The 23,186-nt window shown below is 50.9% G+C and overlaps 1 protein-coding gene across 1 annotated transcript in view; it reads left to right on the forward strand.

Moving 5' to 3' along the window:
- Positions 1 to 8,654: 8,654 nt before the first annotated feature.
- Positions 8,655 to 23,186, forward strand: part of SHISA6 (shisa family member 6) — a gene marked incomplete at both ends in the record, with an annotated part of 214,375 nt that continues 199,843 nt past the window's right edge. The window contains 2 exons of the mRNA XM_079544487.1: positions 8,655 to 9,331; positions 21,628 to 21,788. Of these exons, the coding sequence (XP_079400613.1) occupies positions 8,655 to 9,331; positions 21,628 to 21,788 (838 nt within the window). The remainder of the gene's footprint in view (positions 9,332 to 21,627; positions 21,789 to 23,186) is intronic.

Raw genomic sequence — 23,186 nt, forward strand, 5'->3', positions numbered from 1 at the left:
ATTATTGCAAAGGAAGAATTAATAAAAACTGAGTGGGGAAGTTCCAAAGTCCAAGCAGGTTTGCTCACAGCTCCCCACGCACAGGCGCGCTGCATGGGGGGAGCAGCCTGCTTCGAGTCTGCTTCCACTGGGAAAGGGGGAGAGGCAGCGGGAGGATACAAACTGTGGGCTCTGCACTCCAAACACGCAGCTGCTGGAGTGACTGATCCAAAGCCTGGGGCTTTCGGCCCTCTAGCCCTGGAAATGTCTCCATTGTATGTAATGCCTGCCTGCAGTCATGCAGAGTGAGTGCAGGTTGACCCCAACCTGCTGCAGCTGGGGGCTGGGCAGGGGAGAGCAATGTAAGACCCTCTGCAATGAATACTGAGCATGAAGCCAGGCAGGGCATGGAAGCTCCTGTCATTGGAGAGGCATGACCAGTTCTACCCATCTGCAGTCCGACAGCACAGCTATGACTCCAAATTCCCCCCCTTCATGTCCAGGACTCTGCTGTGCTCTTGGCCATGCAGTTCATGAATCCTTCACCTTTCCACACGGCTTCCAGTTTCCATCACTTGCCATCAGGTTTATCTCTCCAGTCCCTCTCTTCTCATGCCATACTGGCTGGGTGGCTGCTGAGGACAGTGCAGATTATGCTGTTGGCAGCAGGGCATCCATGCCCGATGCTCTTTACGTTTGTTCAGCACATCATTGCTGTGCAGCCGCTTTCGAGTCAGACACAGTTTGGCAAAAAATGCCCTTGAAGCATGTGGGTGTTCCCAGGAATACCTCCACAGCATCCTGCCACCACCCAGCCATGATTTGTGCCCATTTCCACAGGCACACACCCTGCAAAACATGCAGGGAGAGAAAGGGAATTTCCAATAAAAAGCCCATGCTGCACTCACCCACACACAACAACACAAATGCAGCTTTCCTTTCATTCCACAGCAGCAGGGCACTCCTGGCATCAGCTTGTGGCTGCACAACCAACAGAACTGGCAGCAGCATAAAGATTTAAGGCAGAGGTTCCCATCTAGCCCCGGGGATGTAGTGGTAGAGGCACTGCCTGAGCAGCTGTGCTCTGTGACTTGACATTGCTCACCTGCAGGGTGATGGTTATCCAGCCCTGCCATGCAAGCAGCGTTCCCATCCCTCTGTCTTTTCTGAATTTTGCAAGCCTGGGGCTTGGCTTTCTTTGGTCTTGCTCACAGCCTTAGAAAACATCCTGAACTCAGAGTGCTTCAGGCTCTCTTCATTATCAGCCACTTGCTTGGCCTATGGATAACCAGGGAGAACGGACTCATGTCTGAGGATTTCAGAAAAGGCATAAAATTCATCCGTGTAGAGAAACAGAGGGACTTACAGAGACAAGGATAGGATGTATCACACTGCCTGAAGGCACTGCCATGCCTGATGCCTGATGCACAGATCTCCCCTACAGACAGCCTGGCTGCAAAGAGGGGGATTGAGCACCCAACGGGCTGTTCTCCTGAGCTACAGCTACCTTCTTTAAAGACAGCAATGAGAAGACTTCAGGAGAAGCCCTGCCAAGGAAGGTATATTATTTCATATGAAATGATCTCCATATGAAAGCTGGGTCACATCACACCACCAGCAGTGTGGGAGCAGAGGAAACCCCTCCAGGACAGTTTTATGCCCCCCATCCTCCCCAGCACACCTGGAGGAAGCTCTGGGGAGGACTCAGAGGCTCACCAAAGCTCTGCTCTGTGCTGTGAATCAGGCAGCAGGAATGGCTTCTGGTCACAGCAAAGGGACAGGCAAGCTTCCAGCACAAGGCCTGTGCTGCAGCTGTGCACTGGTCAGATTTGGGGCCAGTATTCCTGCCCCGTCTCTTCCTGTGGTCTCTGACTCAGCCACAGGGCTCAGCAGGATGGGAACAATCCCCAGCAGTCACCATCCGTGTTACACCCACTGAAATGACCTCAGGCTTTATTTTTCCCAGCACCTGAGTTTCTCCTTAAAGAGCTACTGCAGATCTGCTGCACAGCCTCCCCATCTCTGTGTTCTGACTGCAAAGCAATCCTGATAGGCTAGGCATCAATTACAGGAATCCCATTGTTTTGGCAAGCTGCAGACTCCATTTTAGCACCTAGTCCCAAAATACCCATGGCCTGGTCTACTTCTTCTGAACAACTGCTCTGTTTTTTAACCTATCTTATACCATCCCATCCCATTTCTTATCTGTACCATCTTATGCTACACCCACCACTGTAGCTTCTGTGCATCCTCTATCATCTGTCAAACAGGATTCCTTACTCACCAGAAGTGATAGAAAGTCTGAACCGTGATCTCTGCAACTGAGAAACCAAAATGAGCAGAGAAAGCAATGGCAATCCTACCCTAGAGGAGGTGCACACTAGTTGTGCATGCGGCCTTCCTTCTGATCAGGCTGAACCCTCTGTGAACCTCATGTGTAATTTGTTGGGAGTGGAAGGCCTTCAGGATTACAACTAAATAATGGATTTTTCTTCTGACAGCAGCTGGGAGTACCCTGCCCACAGCTCTCCTGAGAAGCCCAAGGCAGCATCTGTCTGGGTTGTTCTCAGGTTTAAGGATGGAGCTGAAGGCTTCCTGCAAATCTGAGACCAGACAGGTGGGATAGGTGGCAAGGAACTGGTGCTCTATGAGGACACGAGGTCTGAGAGAACACAGACAAACCCTCCACCTGGAAGTGCACCTTTCTGCAGCACTTCAGCCTCTGGATTTTACTATTAAATGAATACATCCAGATAAAACTCTCATAGCTGAAGATCCACCCTTAGAGGTGATGCTTGGAGAAAAGAAAGATGCCTGTTCACATCACCTTGAGGCTCTTCTGACCCTGTACTGTCATTCAGTATCCTGGGAGGTATGGAGACAGGGCTTTCAGAGTTCTAAAGCCAGAACAGCATCCAGGAGAGGAAGCTGCCTGAGATCTATGATCACCAACACCGGGGTTAATAATTCTCATTTTGAGTTATCATCTGCATCTGACCCATGGCTGGGAAATGACCGTGTAAGGTCTGCCATGTGTTGAGTCTGGTTCCTTCCATCTGCTTCTCTGCAGACTTGGACAGTTTCTGACAGTTTCTCCTGGCTTGGACTGGTTGGTGATGAAGGTTACTGAGCATGAGTGGAAGAACAGCTGCCAGCTCCAATGGGACAATCTGATCTCTTGGATGTTCACAGAGCTGCTGGGAGGAGCAGGAGGAATCTGCCCTTGTGTTAGTGAGCTGTGCAGGCATTATCACTGTTCCATACAGGACACAGAGCATTTCTGGAGCAATCTAGGGGTCTGGTTGGTCAGCTCTGTGCCAGAGCTTCTTCCATGGGAATGCACCCAGCTGGCTTCTGTTCACGTCAGGACCTTGGGGTTTGCAGAAGTGCAGCCCTAGGAGCATTTTCTGAAGCCTTCCCTGTAAGCAAACTTGGATGATTAATGATGAATCAATCATTTGCAGAGAGGTTTTACCTCTGCTTACAGGCAGCCCATGTGGACATTCCAAGTGAGTGCAGTGACAAACTGCTGAGCCAAAGCTCTGGTGCTATGACCTCAGGATGCACAGGGTCTGGAGAACTGCGTGCACATCTGCCAATGGCTCTGGCAGTCACTGCTCCTTCACCCCTCACTGAGACAGAAAACTCAGTGTGAGTGCTGGGAATGCTCTGCAGACAGACACAGACAGCACTGTGTGTGGCATCACAGCCTGTGGCGCTCGCTGCCACAGCGGTTGGGTGGATGGACGGCAAGAAGGCGAGAGAAGCAAGATGCTCCCATGGGCAAAGGCAGCCAACGTTCCTCAAACTGCAGAAAACCATATAAAGCACAGATTTCTCTCAGGCTCCAGGGAATAAAACAACCCCTACAGGTTGATGGATTGCCCCCTTTCTGAGCTAGTTTGTCCCTGCTTCAGGATGCTGCAGAAGGAATGCATCCCACCTGGCACTGCCCATGTTGTGCCTGTGAGCCAACATCTGCTTTTGTTCCCCACGCTTTTCCCTGACTGGTTTCCATTCACTATCTGTTCTGCAGCTGAAACTGAGCAGCTCTCCAATTAAAACAGACCTAAGATCCACTCCCTATCTCACTACAGTCATAAAGCAAGCCTATATTGAGTTAAGCAAGGAAAAAAAAAAGCTTCATAGAAATAATCCCCCAAACTCCTGTTACTGGCTTTTTGTAGCTACATTAATTTTAGAAGAAAAAATTAGGTTCAAAGTGCCGAGCCCATTTTAATAAAGATTCACGGTCACAACTGAATCCCCTGGTGGGGAAGAATCAGCTTTTGAGCACATCAGACTCATTACAAACTCCTCACAAAGTCACCAGAGTCCAACAAGCGGTGGCAGAGAAAAGAGGTGAAAGGTGAGCAGATCTGGGTACAGTTTAACAGAAGGCACTGAAACTGCACTTCCCCTCACTGCCAGCAGCCTCCGGATTTCCAGCAGAGAGATGAAAGCACCCAGCACAGCAGATAAACAAGGCAGCAGCTCTGAACCGTGCACGGCGATCAAAACAACCCGGGAGGATGGGACGTGAGATAAAAGCGCTGGAGATCTCGTAGTGACTTCTAGGTGGGAAGGCAGTCCTGCTCTGCTGCGAGCATCTCAGCTGCTGTCCCCCGTTTCTGCAGCAGCAATGCAGCTGCAAGCCCAGAAAAGTTCCAGAAATCAGATATAGCTCCTCATGGACTGTTTCCTTCCTTCTGCAACACCTTTAGCTCTTTCCATCCCAATATTTTGGCTAAGGGAGAGGCAACGGGGTTATAAAAGAGATCTGTGGAGGCTTTGTTCTTCTTTAGCATGCTCATGGATAAACGGAGCAGGAGGAGGGAGAGGTGTCTGGGTATCTCATTGCCTCCATACAGTCTAAGCAGTACCACCCCAGCAAGTGGAGCCCAAATCTAAGCCAGTGCTGGAGTTCTGTCCAGGTGCACTAAAAAGGTAATTTTCTGACCCAAAATATTCTGTAGGGCAGAATACTTACTGCTCAGTGCTCTTCTCCAGGGGATGTTGTTTCACAAGACAATTTCTATGTCACTGTAACACTTGGCATAAGGACAGAGGAGTGTCAATAGAGTTTATGTCTCGAGAAGATAAGATCTCAACAAGTTCCTGACTGCCTCAGGCAGGGAGCTTTGCCCAAGAGTGTGAGGATGCTGGGTTTCCCCTGCAGCAGTAAGTCTCCTCCCTAGAGGAGTTGCCCAAGGAGGCTGTGGATGCCCCATTCCTGGAGGCATTCAAGGCCAGGCTGGATGTGGCTCTGGGCAGCCTGGGCTGCTGGTTGGCGACCTGCACATAGCAGGGGGTTGGAGCTGGATGATCATTGTGGTCCTTTTCAACCCAGGCCATTCTGTGATTCTATGATTCTAAAGCAATGCCTCTCTGCAGACTTCAGTTCCTGCCCAAGAGAGCAGAAAGATATCAGATGTGGGGAAGATTTGAGCATCCTGGCCTTGCTTCCTCCATGGAGGATGAGGAGGAAGGAATATGCTTTGCAGTCTTTCCAATAAGGTTTTGTGAGACAACTAAAGCATCATCTCCAGAGGGAGGGATGTAAGCTGGGCTCACGGGAGGCAGAGCTCAGGAGGGTGGATGTGTTAAACCAGCTCAACCAGCTGCCAGCTCACCACTGAGACCTGGGCATGTCCCTGCACTCCTGGAGCTGTTGGAGTGGATCGAGGAGGTGGCAGGGGGTTGGGAACTTGATGATCTTTGAGGTCCCTTCCAACCCACACCATTCTATGCTTCCCCAATCATCCTCAGCACCGGAGTAGATGTAGATGGCAGAGCTGAAGTTTGCCTTGCCAACCTCATCACCCATGGGCTCTCCTTAGAGTGACACAAAGCGTGTTCAACCGTGAGCTGTGGGCACTTAAACCTATGTAGTCTCAGGCAATGATTCACTGTTGAGAGGTCCAGGGGAGAAGATTTTGGGGGTGGTATCCCTTCCCACTGCACTGCTCCCCCTCTCCCTGTTCCACCTTCCACTCCCCATGTCCATGACAACTGCTTGCCTACAGCCACAGGGTGTTATCATGGAATCACAGCACAGCTTAGGTTGGAGGGGATCTTAAAGACCACCCAGGTCCAGCCTCCATGCTGTGGGCAGGGCTGCCACCCACCAGATCAGGCTTTCCAGGGCCCATCCAACCTGGCTCAGCATGTGGCTGCAAAAATAGTTACTGGTTCAGCTTACCTTGATCATCCTGGGGTTTCTGCAGCCCACAGCTGGCTTTACCATCTTCTCTACCCCTCCAGTATTTCAGATTCGAGAGATGATTCCTGTAAGACAAAAACCTGGGCCTCCACAGCTTTATAACTTGTTCGATACATCTCTGCCTAAAAGCAGCACAGAGCTTTCTGGTGTATACAAGAGCTGAAGACGCAGAGAGAGAAAAAATGGCCTGTTCTCCTTCCTCCCCATGGCACCAACAACTGGGGCTGCCTGATGACTTAGCTGCCCTTTACAAGTATTTATAGCACAGAAAGTTGCTCCAGTAAAATCTCAAATCCTAGATACATAACCGTATCTTTATTCACCTGTGTGTTTCCTTTTTGATACACATCATCCTCCTCTGCCTAGGAAGCTCGGTAAACTGACAGTCATATATGCATGTTCTTCTTTAGTTTTTACACCAGGAGAATGACATCCACGTACTGCAATAACATTGAGGCTCCCTGTGAAGTCTCCTTCTTTCATATCTACAATTTCTTAGTTAATTGGCTTCTTCCCATCCAATCTTCTGCATTCTCCCCCCCAGAGGTGAACATCACCTGACTTGCCACCTGCAGAAATATTCAGAAGAAAGCATCCTTCAGACCTAGTACCATTTACTACCTATGCTGCTCCTCTAGAGCTGTTAGCAAGTACAAGGATTTGTTACTACCAGCTGTATTTCCTGTGGGATCTGATTCATTGCTTTTAGATACTTTTCTAACCTGTAACCCTTCCCATTTGGTTTCTTGACTGGCAACATAGCAGTATTATTTTTAGTTTACTAACAAGCCAAATTTTCTTAGAGAGTCTGCCTATCCTCTAGTTTGATGGTATGTTGCTTCTGCCTTGCTGCTTCAGCTCCAGGTTTCAAGATTATCTTTAGTGGCAAAGCTCACTTTGAGCATCCCGGGACTTCATCTAAACTCAGTATTTTCTCTGCCTGGCTTCTCCGAAACCTCTCTGTATGTCCATGATAAATCATCTCTTTCTGTGCTCGGCTGTCCCAAACTTAGACTAACTTCACTGTTTTTCTCTGCCTGCGTGCTGCTCCTCGCTGCGATTCCTCTCTGTCCTCTGTGTGTCCTTACAGCTGGCAGTGCCTTTTATGTCTTCGGGAAATGTTTATAAAGGCTTTCCTTCAGTTTGCAGTGGGACATGGGGGAAGCACCGGGACTTTGGACACCTGCCCAGCACTGCGTTGTATTGGGACCACTGTCCTGGGACAGAACTTCTGGAGGCAGTAATGGAGCGCTGCTCCTTGGTTGCCCAGCTTATAAACACTGGCATCTCACACCTGATTGCACAGTCTCACACCAAACCTGCCTGCATTTATAGGTCACTCACACCATCCACACGGACCATACATCCCACTGTCAGGGAACATAACCAGCATACATCCACAGGGTCCTTAAAACCGATACACACCTACAAGGTCTTCATAGCCCCCCAAATCCTCAGGGACCACCATAATCCCCGCACACACTTACAGGCTGTAACTTCACACACGACCCCACGTGCAGTGCATACACACAGTGACTGCACAGCCCGCACAGCTACAGCCACCATACCCCCCTCCCCACTGTCCCCCGACTCCTGGTCTGTACAGCCAGCTCTCCCAATGGGACCGCATCCCCCGTAAGGATCACACCCCACGCCTACGGGCACCACACATCACTGTAGGGACCAAACCCTCGCACAGCTCGATAGGGACAGCGGCCCCACGCTCCACATCCCGCACGCACCGGCGGGGACCACGCCTCCCGCGCTCCGCTATAGGGCCCTACGGGCTCCAGCCCGCGCAGCCCTTCGGGGCCGGCCGGACAGGCGGGACGGGGAGGCGGCGGCGGGCGGGGCTCGCTGCCTCAGATGGGCCGGGGGGCTCCGGGGTACCACGGCCCGGGCCGACCCGGCGGCGGAGCGGCGCCCCGCGTGCGGTGACGCCGGCCCCGAGTGATGTAAGGAGCGGGTCGGCGACGGGGGGCGGGCCTTACCGGAGCGCCCGGCGCGGCGCGGCTCTGCTCGGCGCCCGCCCCTGCTCCGCGCCCGGCTCCGCGCCGCTCCGCCCCCGCCTCCGCGAGGAGCGCGGGCAGCCCGCCTGCTCCGCGGCCGCGCTGCAGTCCCGCTCCGGCATGGTAAGGCCGTGGGCGGGGGACGGGAGGCGGGGGCGGGCCGGGGTGCCCGGGGCGCCGCGCTCTGACCCTCTCCCCGTCTCTCGCAGCCCCTCGCCGGAGGAGCGCCGGCCGGCACGGGACTCCGCCGCCTCGACCCGCGCTCCGCCGGGCTCCGCCGCTCGCCGGCATGAAGCGCCCGGCGCCGGGCGGCCGCCGTTGAGGATCCCCGCGGCACGGGACCCGCGCCCCATGGGGCAGCACCGCGGCCGCTGAGCTCCGCGCCGCCGCCCGCCGCCCCCCACCCCGCGCCGGCCGCCCCGCGGCCCCCGCCTCGCCCCGCTATGGGGCCGCGGCACCTGCTGCTGCCGCTGCTCCTGCTCTCCTTGCAGCTCCTGGCCCTGCTGCCGGCCGCGCAGGCGGCCGGGCCCCCCCGCGCCAAGGGCAACCGGACCCAGGTGGCGGCGGCTCCGCGGCGGACCCCCAAGCCGGGCAAGGAGCTCCTGAACCAGACGCTGGCGGGCCCGGGGGCGGCCGCCCCCACGGCGCTGCCCGGGCGAGGGAAGGGCGCGGGGGGCGGCAAGACGCCCTCCGGAGGCGGAGGCGGCGGCGGGAGCTCGGCACCGGCGCACGAGACGTGCTGGGGGTACTACGACGTGAGCGGGCAGTGGGACAAGGAGTTCGAGTGCAACAACAGCCTTACGGGCTTCCGCTACTGCTGCGGCACCTGCTTCTACCGCTTCTGCTGCAACAAGCGCGCCGAGAAGCTCAACCAGAGCCTGTGCCGCAACTACAAGAGCCCCGAGTGGGCCCACCCCACCACAGCCAGCGGCGCGCTGCCCGCCGACGGCAGCAACGGCGCCGACGGGGACGCCAACAAGTACGACCCAGACAAGGACAGCACCAACGCCACCGTCTACATCTCGTGCGGGGCCATCGCCTTTGTGCTCATCGCCGGTGTCTTTGCTAAGGTGGCCTACGACAAGGCGCGGCGCCCGCCGCGGGAGATGAACATACACAGGTGCGATCCTCCCCCTTTGGTCTAGGGACACCCTGCTGTCTGAAGTTCCCCCGTTGCTCTGATCGCCTGATGAGCTTTCCCTTTGCGTTTCTGTCCAAGGGTTCCCCCAGCGCACTTCCCATCCCAAGAGTCCTCCTTTCAGCCAGCCATCCAAGGGCCCGTCAAAGAGTTTCCTCTTTGCACAACCTGTCCAAACATTTCCCTTTTCAACTGGCTGCCCAGATGTTCCCCTTTTTGCACCATCTGTCCAGGGGTTCCCCCGCTGCACTCCTGTTCAGGGGGCTGCCGTGTGAACTACCCATCTAAGGTTTTGCTTTAAGTGTCTGGATGAGTTTCCTCTTTGCAGCACCCTTCCAGGCATTTCTTCTTTACACTGGCTACGAGCTTCTCTTTTGCACCAAGAGTCCAAATGATCTCCCACCGCACAACCACTTTGAGAGATCCTCCCCTTGAACCACTCACCCAAAGGTTTTCACCTTTGCATCCAAGAATTCCATTCTTGCAGCACCCATCAAACGATTTTAAATTTCACCACCCATCCAAAGGTTCCCCCCTTGCACTGTTTCTCCAGGGACGACACTGCCCCTTGTAACACCCCCTTTCTGCTCCCCGGCCCGGTGCCCAGCTCAGCCCTTCCCCTTCCCTGCGCTGCACCCCGCGCATGGGGCAGGTGAGGCCGTGCTTTCAGCACCACGGTGGCGGACAGCTCCGGGCTCTGCGCAGCGCGGACCCCCAGGAATCTCAGCCGGCCTGGGGCGACCGCAGGAGCAGCCAGAAGTTTAAAAAGTGCTTTGTGTCCTGCAGGCAGGTGTCCTTGCCTTATAATCCTGAGGGGTATTAGAGAAAGCAATGTTGGTTTCCTTTCCTTTCCTTTCCTTTTTTTTTTTTTTTTTTCTCTCTCTTTTCCCTTCTAAATCCAGATAACTGAAGCTCGTAGTCCTTGCTGGCTGCATGCTGGGGAGGCAGTTTGAAATCCTTGTCTCAGTGGTTTTACACATTGCTGTTTTAACGAGAAAGCACTTCTGATGTGTCAAAGGGAATGCTGTTTAAAAGCAAAAGCTCAGGCTTCCATAATGCTCCTCCTTTTGGATAAATGCCTGTACACTCTCAGATCATGTTTATATTTGATGGAAAAGTCCCTTCAAATTATGTGTGCTGGGAATGGAAGAGGTTCCCATTCTGAACATAGAAATTAGCGAGGAGCTTCTTTATAAGAACAGCTGTGAGCACATGAGTGGGAGAAGCTCTTACATCTTCCAGATACTTCACAGAAGTTATTTTAATGAAGAAATTTTAATCAATACCAGTAAAACCCTAGACGGCATTTTTGAAGTTGAACTTCAAATGCGGTCGACCGAGTCTGGGGGGGAAGAGTTTTATCTTTTTACACAGGAAAAAAGGTGAATGACGCAGTTTTTATTTATTTGGGATGATGTGCTTTATTTAGACTCCTTCCTACATAAGACTACACGCACAGAAGTGCTGGCTGGTGTAAACTGCCATTTCTTCAATGAGGCCAAGAAGTAATGCTGCTTTACGGTTGCTGAGGGTCGGTCCCACGCATTCCATTGCAAAGCCCATCTCTGCAAGAAAATAACTTTGAGGTGTTAGCAATATTGTGGTATCTTTTAGGTCACTTGTGTCTGTCCAGTGGAGAGTCCTGGAAGCAGCTTAGTCAGGAAATAGGCTCTTTGTAACATTTCCCAAACTAAGGGCTAGTTCCCAGCAGCCCAGCTCGTTTGGCTTCAAGGCAGCTGAACTTGGAAAGCTGACTTGGCTGTCCATGTGTTACTTTTGCTGTAGCTCCGGAGCGTTACAGTGCTGGATCCTACGCCCTTTGAAATCAGAGACAGTGTTGCCAGACTTGTCTGAATTATTCCTGATGTTTTCATTTCTTTGATGCTTGCTTTTCTTTATTTAGATAAGTTCTGGTGAAATGATTCACCTGTGTGTAGAAGTATGAATGGCAGATTGAGTGCTTGGAAAGCTTGACTTTCGGTGCATTTTAAGGGATTGATTGACTTCTATAATATGGTAGCTGGTAAAAGATTATACCTTTCAGAGCTCTGTTACCTGAACTTGATCAACACTGCACGATGGTTTAAATATTATGAAGTGCATCTCCAGCAGACAGGATCTGCATCTGTCTGAGGAATTGTGCTATCTGCGCTCTAAGCAGAATGTAAATATGTGGAGTGGGGTGGTTTGTCTTTGTTTGCCTCAGAGAACTGCTGCTGAGTAACAGGGAGGGAGCAGGATGTAGTCAGATATTTATATCTATTTGAAGCGGTGTCAATGGGAGTTAAGTGTAACATCAGAAAAATTCACTGTAGTAATGGCACGTGTGCTAAATCTCCGCGTGCACCTCGCCAAAAGCTGCAGAGAAAGAGCACCAGTTCCAACACTGCTGTCCTCGAAACAACCCATCGTGAGTGGTATCCTGCACCCGGGGAGCACCGAGCCATCTCCCTGCACGTCAGTGTGAGCAAGATCCTGCTTTAGAATGTATGCCCTCATCAGTGGTCTGTTAGCAGCACTGCGTGTAGATGCTGTTGCTCTGCTACCTTCTCATCCAGCTCTTACAGAAAATCCTTATTAACTCGGTTAGAAGCAACGTTTTGATGGAGGGCGGGCTCGTTTTCTGCCTTTTCATAGAAAGGAGGGTTTACAAATTCACAGGAGAGCTGTCACTCTTATGTGAAATGAAAGGCTGACTGTGCTCTGCGATATGCGTGTGCATTTCAGAGCTGAAAATGGGGGCTTGTTTTCAAGCATCACCACACACCTTTCAAGCAGAAGCACTGCTGTGATGCTGGGCTGAGCAGAGCCAGTAGCTGGTGCTTGGGTTCGTTTACGAGAGCAGTAAGTGGAAGTGCTTTGAAAAACAGGAGCTCAAATATTCATATTCTACAAAAAGCACTTGTAATATTTTATACCCAGCTGATTTTGTAATGATTAGAAGATCTTTCAGCCCGGCTGAACGTGGATGCTTCTTGCTTGGATCTTGGTCTGGAGTTACACAGGCAGAACTGATGCATGCTGGGCTCCAGGTAGAGATGGGCTGATTTCTGAGAGTCACACCTAGGAGCGTTTCGCCCGTGCTTTCATCTGATTGCTTTTGTGATTTCATTTCGGTTTGTTTTCATCAGTTTGCTCAAGCGTTTCTTAAGTGAGCTGAGTGTTTGCTTTATTCTCAGCACAAAAAGGAGTTAGAGAATCTTTGGCAGCAAAGGAGGGATAACAGCTATTTGTTTTCAAAGCTGGTTATGTTCTTCAGCAGCGAGGAGGGGTGACCCGGAATATTTTCCGCCGGTGCTCACGACCCTAAATCCCCGTGCCACAGTCCATAAATAATTCACTGCTTGTAGTATCACTCCGTGACCCCTATTTAGCTCTCAGCAGCGGGAACCGTCGCACTCACTGCTCAGTTAGGGATGCACAAATTAGAAAGCTGCTTATAGTTTGCAGCTCGGGTTGGAAATGCTGCCTCTCGCTTGCTGCACGGGCAGCCGGAGCCTTTGCTCATCACCATGGAGAGGTGGTGGCATGGGCGGCCCCGGGGCAGCGGTGGGAGCCCAGCTGTTCTCGCCAAGCTGTGAGAAGCAGCGCCGGGATTTTTCCCAGCAGATGAGCCGTGTGCTCTGCTAAAAGGCTCCGTCCAAGCACGGCGTGTGTGCCGATGAATGTTTTGGCTGTTGGGAGGGAGGAGGGACACAGGTGCCTTCTGCTCGGGTGCCCCGCTGCCGGGGCGGCTTTGTGCTGTGAAGAGGGATGGTGTTTGTGCTCCTCTTCAGTCCCTGCCCGCGCATCCTCTGCTCTGTGAATAACAACAGGGATGTCTTTATTAATGAACATCCTTTTCCCAAGTAGGGCCCCGGTGAAACTGATCCGTTCCTTACCATTCTCTGAATTTCCACAGGAACTGGAGGCAGCGGAGCTGTTTGCCCACAGCTGCGTGCACTGCTCTGCACCGTGCTGGCTTAAAGCGCAGGAGGTTTCCCCTTCCTTCAGGCTGCACTCAGCACATCTCCTGCACCCCGTGGCTGCTGGGGGGCTCACAGGAGGGCAGCTGGTTTCAGCTCTCTGTACCGAGGCGTGGGTCACCACCACCCACCCCCTGATGTGGTTATGTGAGCCCTGATCACAGCCGGCTCATTCAGCTCTTCTCTCTGCTGCTGTGCATTGCTTGGGCCAAACAGTCCAACTTTATAACTCTCCAGCACACACCTGGCCATGGGATCCGTGCAGAAAATTTTCTTTCTCAGGTTTCACAATCGTTTTCTTTCTCTTTCTGCTGTTTTTTTTTTATGCTCTGCTTATTTTTACTCTACTCTGTCTCATTCACCCAACACTCGCATGCCTTTCAGCTGCTCCTTGCCCTGCTTCCTATCACGATCCCTGGTGGCTTCTGAGTGTTGTGTTGCCTCATATCATTTGCCCATGAGTTGGTTCTTCTGCCTCCCACCAACACAGCTCCAGACTCCCAGTCCAGGAGAGCCCTGAGCCCTGTCCTGCTTTGCTTGATGAATCTCCCACTCCCAGCTGGCCCAGCTATAGCAGGGTGTGTGTCTGTGTGCATACACCAGGACAAATCTGCTTCAATTCCACATCCTGGGCTCAGTCTGAAGCTCTGATCCCAGTTTGGTTTTTGGGGTTTTTGCTGTGCTTCCCACTCAATCTGTTTTGTGCAACCTCTGCCTTTGGTAACAGCACAGATTCTGGCTGCTCCTCAGTCTTCTCCTTTCTTTTTGAACTTCTCCCAGTAAAAGGCAGCACACACAAACTGCTCTCCCTCCACTAAATCCTTTCAGTGTCTCTGCTTGCACACATTTGATATTTTTCTGCTTTCTAATTAACTTGCTCTGTTAGCAACCCTCCATCACAAAGGTGTCAAGGGATTCCAGCCCAGCTCTGAACTTCTGTTTTCTTTTCGCCTCATATCCTTAACTACCAGTTGATCTCTGTGCCTTTGGAGATCAGAAGCTTTTTAAAACTTCTGTTTCACATAAGAAGATCTGAACCTTATCAGGAAAACAAGATCGTGATGTTTTTATGCCTGCCTTTGCCCCTACTCACATGGGCAATCTGTGTTTCCTTAGATCTGGGTGCTCTGTATTGTGCAGAGGTCTCAAACGTCTCATTACCCAGGCAGATAAGCCTAGAACTCTTTCACAACAAATAATTTGTTGTAGTTTAGCCCTTGCCCGATCTCCTTTGTTGCAACAGTAGGGCTCTTTGGAGAAAGTAGATTTTGCATCAGTTAGTGTAAAGCACTGTAATTATACCTGCAGCATAGGCTTCGGTGCAAAAGATACCTTGTGCGTGAGTCTGCTTCTGTGTGCAGCTCACCCACGTGCTTTACAAAGTAATTCGTATCCACCAACTGCTCTCGCTGGCTTTGTGCACTGAGGCACACGAGCACAAAGCCATGCACAGCACGCTAGAAAGCTGCACCAGCCGAGCTCCGAGCGCAACCCCTGCGGCTTTTCACGCTTCTGAAGGACCTGCTTTTCCTAATTCTTCCTCTTTTCCCAACCAGGACGAAGTCTCGTTGCCTCCCCGGTACTCCCGTGCCCTCCGTACTCCCTGCCCCGCTCCCCGTGCGCGCTGCCAGGGCTCCGGCGTACAGCAGGTGGCAGCCGGAGCGCTGCCGGCGCGCTGGGTGCGGTGCTGGGGGCTCCGATGGGCTGCTGCCCTGGGCTGAGCCCGTCCCTGCTGGCCTGTCGCCTTGTTACCCTTCTGGTGCCCCATCCCTGGAGGTGCCCGAGGCCATGGATGGGCCGCGGGCAGCCTGAGCTGGCAGCCAGCACACAGCACAGGGGGTGGAAGGCTTTAAGGTCCCTTCCAAGCCAACCACGCTGTGGTTCTGCTCAGGGTAATTTTGCTGGCAAGCATCACTTGAGAAGCTTTAGCTTTTACTTTTTAAGGAGGAAATCTTTGCGTGGAAATCTCCTTCTCTTCGGATGCGATGTGCTGCTTTCCAAAGATATTCATGTTTCCCACTGTTCAGTGATTTTAGCAAGTTCCTTTCCCACATCACAGCAAGAATTAGAGACTTAATCAGTGTGTATATGAGATATGTAAACTGCTTGAGTCTCAGCCTGAGCACTGCTGGCAATTTGTAGAACCATAGAAGCTCAGAATGGAGCTCAGGTTGGAGGAGACCTTTGAGATCATGTAGTTCTTGCCATGGGCAGGGTTGCCACTCACTGGACCATACTGCCCATCCAACCTGGCCTTGAATGCCTCCAGCAATGGGGCACCCATAACCTCTCTGGGCATCCAATTCCAGTGCCTCAGCACCCTCTGAGTAAAACATTTATTCCTAAAAGAAGACTGTCCTCTATTGTCTTTGATATAAAGAACCCGTCCCAAAGATGAGAACTTGGCTTTCCTGAGGTTGATTCCACTGCACCTTAATGTGATGAGCTCACAGTGCAATTTGTTTTCTTGTTTTGGTACAACTCCTATAATGCCACGTCTGCTTCAGCTGAAATGTGAGTTCCACATACATACATCCATACCTATAGGATAGTTATGCCACCTGTGTGCTTGTTTTATTTATCTTCACTAGGAAAGGTGGTTTAGAAACATTTCCAGCCTCATTCTGTAGCAGTCTTGGCTAAGGATTCCTCAGTATGCCCATAGTTTTCAGTGAAATCTGTTCTTAAAGCTGCACTAAATTCCAGGAGCTTCATAGGTAATTCTTTCTTTGATGACATCTGACCTTTCCTTGTAGCGTTTATTTTCAAGAAAGAAAATTTCCTCAGTTTTGCTGGCTGTGGGAACACAATTGCTTCATGCTTAGAAGGGTGTCCTCACGCTTAGTCCCTTTTCCTTTTCAGCTCCACGTGTGCAGTCACCCATTCCCATGCACGCACACACACACGTGCATCCTCAGGCACCCCGTGTGTCCCTCAGGTTACTGCAGCCACCATTTCCAGAGCTGCTCCTCCCCAGAAACCCAGCTCTGAAGTTGCAGACGTTTCCATTTCTCGCTGCAGGATCGTTACCTCTTTTGGTGTTGGGTGCCTCCAGCTGCTGCCCAGCCCCTGCACCTTCAGAACAGCGTCTGCTGTGGGAGAATCACATCCAGCCCCATGCTTCTGGTGCTGAGAGCAGAGCTCTCCTGTCCCTTGGGGTGAGCTGGTTCACTGCTGGATAAATCACCTCTCACGGCCGAACTGCCTTTCTGCCTGGTTAGTAAGAGGGCATAGGGGAGTCTTTAACCTCACTCTTTTTTTTTAAGGACTTGTAGTGAAATCCTGGCCGTGCTGAAGTCAGTTGGAATTGTGCCACAGGCTCCATCAATGCTATGCTATTAGCAGGCTTTTAGCTCAGGCAGACGCTGCTCTTTTGATTGTGCTCTGCCAGATCCATTTGGTCATTCTTTTTCTATTCTTCCCCAAACTCACAGGGACTTTGGAACAGGCCTTTCTGTTTTCTAGCACTCCCCTCCTTACCCCACACACGAGGAAGTCAGATCCCCACGAGTTGGGACTCTCAGAAGGTACTACTGCAATGAATTTGTGTGTTCTCTGTCCCTGTTTGATTTCGTTCAGACATCCTGCCTTTTGGAGTGCCAGCTCTGTCTGGTGCCTGCCAGAGCTCATTGCAGTGGCAAATGCCAGTGTGTGTGGCAAACTCACTTCTTAAAATACACATTCCCGCTATTTCAGCTTTTTACTTCTCCCTGACTACCCAGGATCCGTTTATTTTTATTTTTTATTTTTTTATTTTTTTTATCTCTACCCTGAAAGGAGAGGGTTATACATGGACTGGAGACATCCCATTAAAAACAGTCCTTCCCCTTTGCCCGTATGGTCTTTGCCAGCCCTGGGATGCTGATGTTCTGTATTACTATAGATATATCCTATGGAAAGCTGTCAGGCACACAGGGATAGCAGGGATATGCTTATCTGAGTGCAGCATCCTTGGCTGGTGGAGGGGGCACTGGGCTGGTGCTGTGGTTTGTGGTGATCCCAGCCACATCTCAAGCTGAGAGACCATGATGGGATCAGTGCTATAGGGTCCTGAAGGATCAGCTTCCTGATGAGAATTCTCTCTGCTGTGTTTTGAGCCCATATCTTTGTGGTATCATGGGGCTGTGCCCTATGGGAGAGCTTGGTTTGGCTGCACAGCCTTCTCAGAATAGCTGAAGACAGAGGCAGTTCTGGGGATCTGTAGTCAAGTCCATAGCCATGCGGGCTGCCTGCAGTGGTGGCCCATTGGGTTTTGAATATCACTGTGGATGGAGACCAACAAGTAGGAAACCTGTCTCAGTCTTCTGTCACCCTAAGTGCAAAACATTGTTTTTCTGTGCATAAATAGAACGTCCTGTGTTGAAATTTGTGCCCATTACCTCTTGTCCTGTCGCTGGTCACCACTGTGCTCCCTTCAGGCATCGGTGCTCACCGAGGAAATCCTGCAGAGCTTTCTCCCAGCTGAGCCCCAGCTCGCTCAGCCTCTCCTCCATACACAGTGCTTTAAGCCCCAAATCACTGCTGTGACCCTTCACTCACAGGGAGCCCAGCACTGCACACAGCCTACAGGGAGCTCTGATGAGCACTGAGCAGAGGCAGGCTCACATCCCTTATCCTGCAGAACCCTTACTGGTTATTTACTGCCTTACTGAATAAAGAGGCTCCTCCAACCCCTCCCCCATGCTGAGACCAAGATTGAAGCCCAGCTGATCATGCCCTTACCTGTCCTTCATTGTGGTTTGTTCCTCTGTGTTTCCCCATTTTATCATCCTCTGCTCACTTTCTCGTTGTTCTGTTCTGGTTTTCCATCGCCCCTTGCTGTTTCCTCTCTCCCACCTTGCATCACCCTTAAGTCATCTCCTTACCAAATTCTGTTGGTTGCATCTTTTGGCACCAGAGTCCCATCTAACACCCAGCCTTGCCACTCTCCTGCTTCCATCTCATTTGTCCCATTGTATTTACAACAAGCCTTTTTCTTTTCCTCTTCTAAAATGGTCACAACTACTTCTTCACCCCGTTTTCGTCCCACTGCGATCCTTTCCAAGGAGCTTGCTTCGGCTACTCCTTGGAGCTAGGTGACACCTTCCCTGCCACCATACCCACTACCTGGGACACCCTGTCATCATCATAGCTCTGCTCCCACACTGCCAATCCACTCCGATGTCAGTACGCCTGTTTTGGCTTTACCTGGAAAGAAGCGTTGCTGCTCTCACTTAAATGACGTGAATGGAAATGCTGTCAGAAATGCTTATCTGGGGATGTGATGGTGCAGCTACGCAGCTCTGGCTGCTCCCTCTGCTGCCACAGGTAGCACGTCCTGGTGAGTGAGGTTTGTTTTCCTGAGATAAGAACTGTGTCATCACAGAGCAATGTCTGGATTGCTTCGGCTGGGTGCAGGTGTGTAGGATGCTGTGACATCAGTGAGACTAATTGCACCTGAATGGCTGCACATGCAAGACCCAAATATTTCAAGGGAGTGTTAACCCTGCTTGAAGCTTTTTCAGTGGGTGATTAGAGTAGCTGCATCTGGAAGGCTTAACTTGACCACAGCTTTCCTCAGTGAGGTGTGATGGACCTTCCACCGGCGTGGGGATCAGCCCTCTGTGCTGAATGGAAATAAACTGGATCACACGCAGCGGTGTGACCGAGTTGCCAAGGAACTGACCAGCTTGATCCAAGTTTAACTTTTCCTCCACCTGTTCTGCTGCTTCTGAGCAGGACATTTTTTTCTCCACAGACGTTAAAGAAGAGGACAAAGTGAGCACTGAGGACACCCTGCTGTGTCCTGATCAGTGTGCCTGGGGTATAGGACCATTACTGGTGCTGGTGGTGGTGGTGAACAGTGGGTTCAGACCTTGCCTATAATCCAGCATGGCTCTGGATGTTCACAATCCAGCCTTGTAATCTTGCCTGTAATCCAGCATGGCTCATGTTCACAAGCTGAGGTATTACCCAGACGTGTGGAGGGCAGCATCCTCTGGGTACAGCTTTGAGGTAGACAGTGACCAAGAGGATGGTTGGCTCCAGTCTGACCAGAATGTATTCCCAATGATTGCTTCAGTTATTTTCACAAAGGGAAGCAAGCTGTGCTTACAGGAGGCAGGGAAGCTCTGTTCTCAGGACTATATCAGCCCCCTTTCAGGGAGGTGTAACACTATGAAAAAGGACAGCTGTATCAGGAGAGGTGTGGTGACCAGCAGCGTGCGGTGTGAACTCATCACAGAATGTAGGTCAGAACAGGTTTCTGGAGGTCCCTCAGCCCTTCCTACAACTTGTTCTGTTCCCCTCGTCCTTCCGCTGTGCACCTCCAAGAGCAGTCTGGTTCTGTTTGCTCTGCTGCACCCATTAGTGGGCTGTGGATCCTCATCAGCTCGTCCTCATCAGATTATGAACAAGCTCAGCTCCAGGAAGAACTGTTTTGTACTCTGCCATCTCCATCCCACTGGTATCTCCTACTCCATTCCCACATCTCTGAGTTTTCTACCCTATCTCTGCCTTATCTTCACCTTGCATAGCCCCATCTGAGTGACCTGACCCTTTTGCCCAGGCTGTGTTATATGAAGTTAAGTGGTATTTTAGTGTTATCCGTGCTCTCATCTTTCTCTGTCCTTTGAGTGATTGCACTCTTGACACTAAGAGTCTTTCACAAGTGCTCAGAATGAGCCCAAGCTGCTATGGGCCAGTAAATAATGGTCCTAATACCATCCATAGGATTGAAAAATTATACTTTGCTTTTCTGTCCTGCTGATACCATCAGATGGGCGCCTGATGCTTAGTATTTCTTGCAGGTGTGTACTGAGGGCTCAGTTCTGCCAGCCTGCCTTCTTTAGGGAAAGCGTTGTCTCCATAGGGGCATACTGGGTGCTGAGCTCTGTGCTCTGATGCTCCCCTTTAATCCCTACGTGTAAGTAGGTATGCACATATACACATCATGCAGTTGGTTGCAGCCTCTGTGTCTGCTCTCTCTATAAACAGGCAATAATCAGATAAGGATCGAAAGTATTCTTATTATGCAGAGGGTGGTTGTGCACTAATGCACTCCCCCCGTGAAGCCTCTGAGGTCTTCCAGGAGTTCCTTTGGTAGTGCACATTAGTGTTGCAATTCATTATGTACAAGGATGGCAGCCTGTAAGGGAAATGATTTGGAAAATGGAACAGTCTCGGGTCCTACACTATTTCTTACATAAAAGACCAGAAATACATCGTTTAAGGAATGCTAGAAGGTATGAGCAACACCATAATCATTCTCATCAATGTGCAGTGAAGGAATTTCTCCTTTCTTGGTTCCTTGAGGTGACATTAGGCAGATTCCCTCTGCCAGGAGAAAGGAACCTTTCAAACTCCATCATTTTAAAATGCCCCTGTCCCTTACAATCCACACAAGCCACCCCCTTCCCCTTTTCCTGGCTCAAGAGATAGCTTGTGGTTACACTGGGAAAATCAGTGCATTTCACACTATAATTGTTCCACTGTGTCTGTGATATTCACAGAGAAAAAAATCTTTGAGTCTCCACTCATCCAAGGGGAAAATGTTGGATGCTGCTGAATTCTGTGACATTTCTTTTCTTGGGGAATAGCAGTGAGACCTTAGAACCATTAAAGGAGTCTCTAATGGACAAATAGCTAACAATGGGAGACATTAACCCATGAAAATGTTTTTAGTTCTTTTCTTATGGACTGCTTTTTCTGCTCTGAGAAACCCACTTCCATCAGTGCTATGTATTGAGGTACGAGCAGGAAAAGCTATTTATGGATTTATGGAGAGTGGGGACTGCAAGTATGGAGAGTGGGGACTGGACTTGTTGTGTGATTCAGTCTTAGACCAACAATAGCCAAGTAAATCATAGAATCACAGAATGGCCTGGGTTGAAAAGGACCACAAACATCATCTGGTTCCAACCCCCTGCTGTGTGCAGGTCGCCAACCAGCAGCCCAGGCTGCCCAGAGCCACATCCAGCCTGGCCTTGAATGCTGCCAGGGATGGGGCATCCACAGCCTCCTTGGGCAACCTGTTCCAGTGCCTCACCACCCTCTGGCTGAAAACTTCCTCCTCATATCCAACCTAAACCTCCCCTGTCTCACTTTAAAACCATTCCCCCTGTAACTTCGTGCAGCAGACATTCACACACACAAAGAATCTGAGGTTTGAAGACAGATTTTGTTGTTGTTTTGTTGTTGTTTTTTTTTTCTGCTTATGGTAGGAATCCAAGCACTGCAGGTTTCATACAGCGGCTCTGCAGGTGGAGATGCTGAATGCCATTCCATCCGTTTTGTGAAAATATGTTTTTTTTCCCTCTCTCTCTCTCTCCTCAGGGCTCTGGCTGACATCTTAAGGCAGCAGGGACCAATCCCAATAGCACACTGTGAAAGAGAAACTATCTCGGCCATAGATACCTCCCCCAAAGAAAACACTCCAGTCCGGACATCTTCCAAAAACCATTACACCCCTGTGCGCACCTCCAAAAGCAATGCAGGTGAGTGCTGTGTTCTGCTTTCCCTTCCGAGCTGCTTGTGCCAATGCTTTGTTAGAAGTCAGCAGGACATCACACTTGGCTACAGCAGAGTTTGAAACCTAAAATTAGGATTATAAATGGTTTTCCAAGGCGATCAGATAGAGCGGAGCAGTGCAAGGGTTCTTGGTGATGATTCTTTGAGGTTTTTGCTGAGCAGAGTAGCTATTCTCTCTGGGCGTCTTAAAAATTCTGAATCAGCGAGGTATGAATTCAGCTCGTACCAAAATGCTTGTAATAAGCTCAGAACACTGTGTATTTCCAGCCAAACACACATGCTGTAAAGCATAATTGGCCTCTCCACACGCAGCAGCTGAAAAGGAAGGCATCCACACAATGGGGCCCATCTCTTCCATTTGGGTGAACCACAGGCGTGTGCCAACAGCACAGTGTGGGAGGTGACCCTGGTGGTGTCCAGGACAGTGGCTCGAGGTGTTCCAGTAGCGCTGGCCTGGGGGTTAAGATACACAGATGTTTTTCTGGGTTCTGCTGCTTGGTAAACTCAGGCAAACCACTCTGTTCATTGCCTTGATTTCCCCGGTGGAGCAGGATGCTTGCCTCTTAGGTAAAGAAATGGCTCTGATTTGTTTAATGCTTTATGTATTGATAATTGTCAGAACAATGCCTCGGTGGTTGCTGACCGTCTTCGTTAAGTGGGATGTGGTAGGCTTCCCATCACTTCCCATCTCTCAGCTGCAACTGGATGTGTGCCTCAAAGATATGCCCTCATTCAGTCACAAGCTATTCGGCTTTCCACAGAAGTTTCTGGATGGCATCTCCTGGCCCGTGTCACCCAGAGATCAGAGGGCTTTTGCTGATGGTCCCTTCTGGGGAAGCAGGGCTGCTCTGTGACCTGCAGGACTTGGTGTGCTCCCCTCTGTGCAGGAGGGGCCGTGGCTGGGGGCACCGACTGCTCCCATGGCCTTGTTACAGTGGCTGTTGGAAGGCTTGGGCTGCACTGTGCCTCACCCTACAGAGACAGAACCAGGTGACTGTGTTCTCTGGAAGGCTCCTTTGCTACTGGGAACAAAATAATTTCCCTGAGAAGACAGAAGGATTTCTTTTCTTTCCAGTTTTTGCTTAGAGGCCAGTGAACTCTACAATTTTTTTTTATGCCAGGGAATTATACATGTGAAATGAGATGTTGGACTGGAGAATGGTACTTGAGCTGAATTGTCTGCAATAGGAAGGTGCTTTTGCAAGTCTGCTGGCTCGTGAGAGGCTGTGTGCTTCTGCCCTAGGGAGAAACACAAGAAGCGAGGATTTATGGCCAGGGAACAGGTACAGGCTCTCCTGGAGAGCAGCTCTGACACACTGCTTGCAAGGAGGCAAACACCTTGTTTCTTTCCATTGGCTCCAGTT

This window comes from Tetrao urogallus (genome assembly GCF_951394365.1).
Source record: "Tetrao urogallus genome assembly, chromosome: 18".
NCBI classification, from domain to species: domain Eukaryota; kingdom Metazoa; phylum Chordata; class Aves; order Galliformes; family Phasianidae; genus Tetrao; species Tetrao urogallus.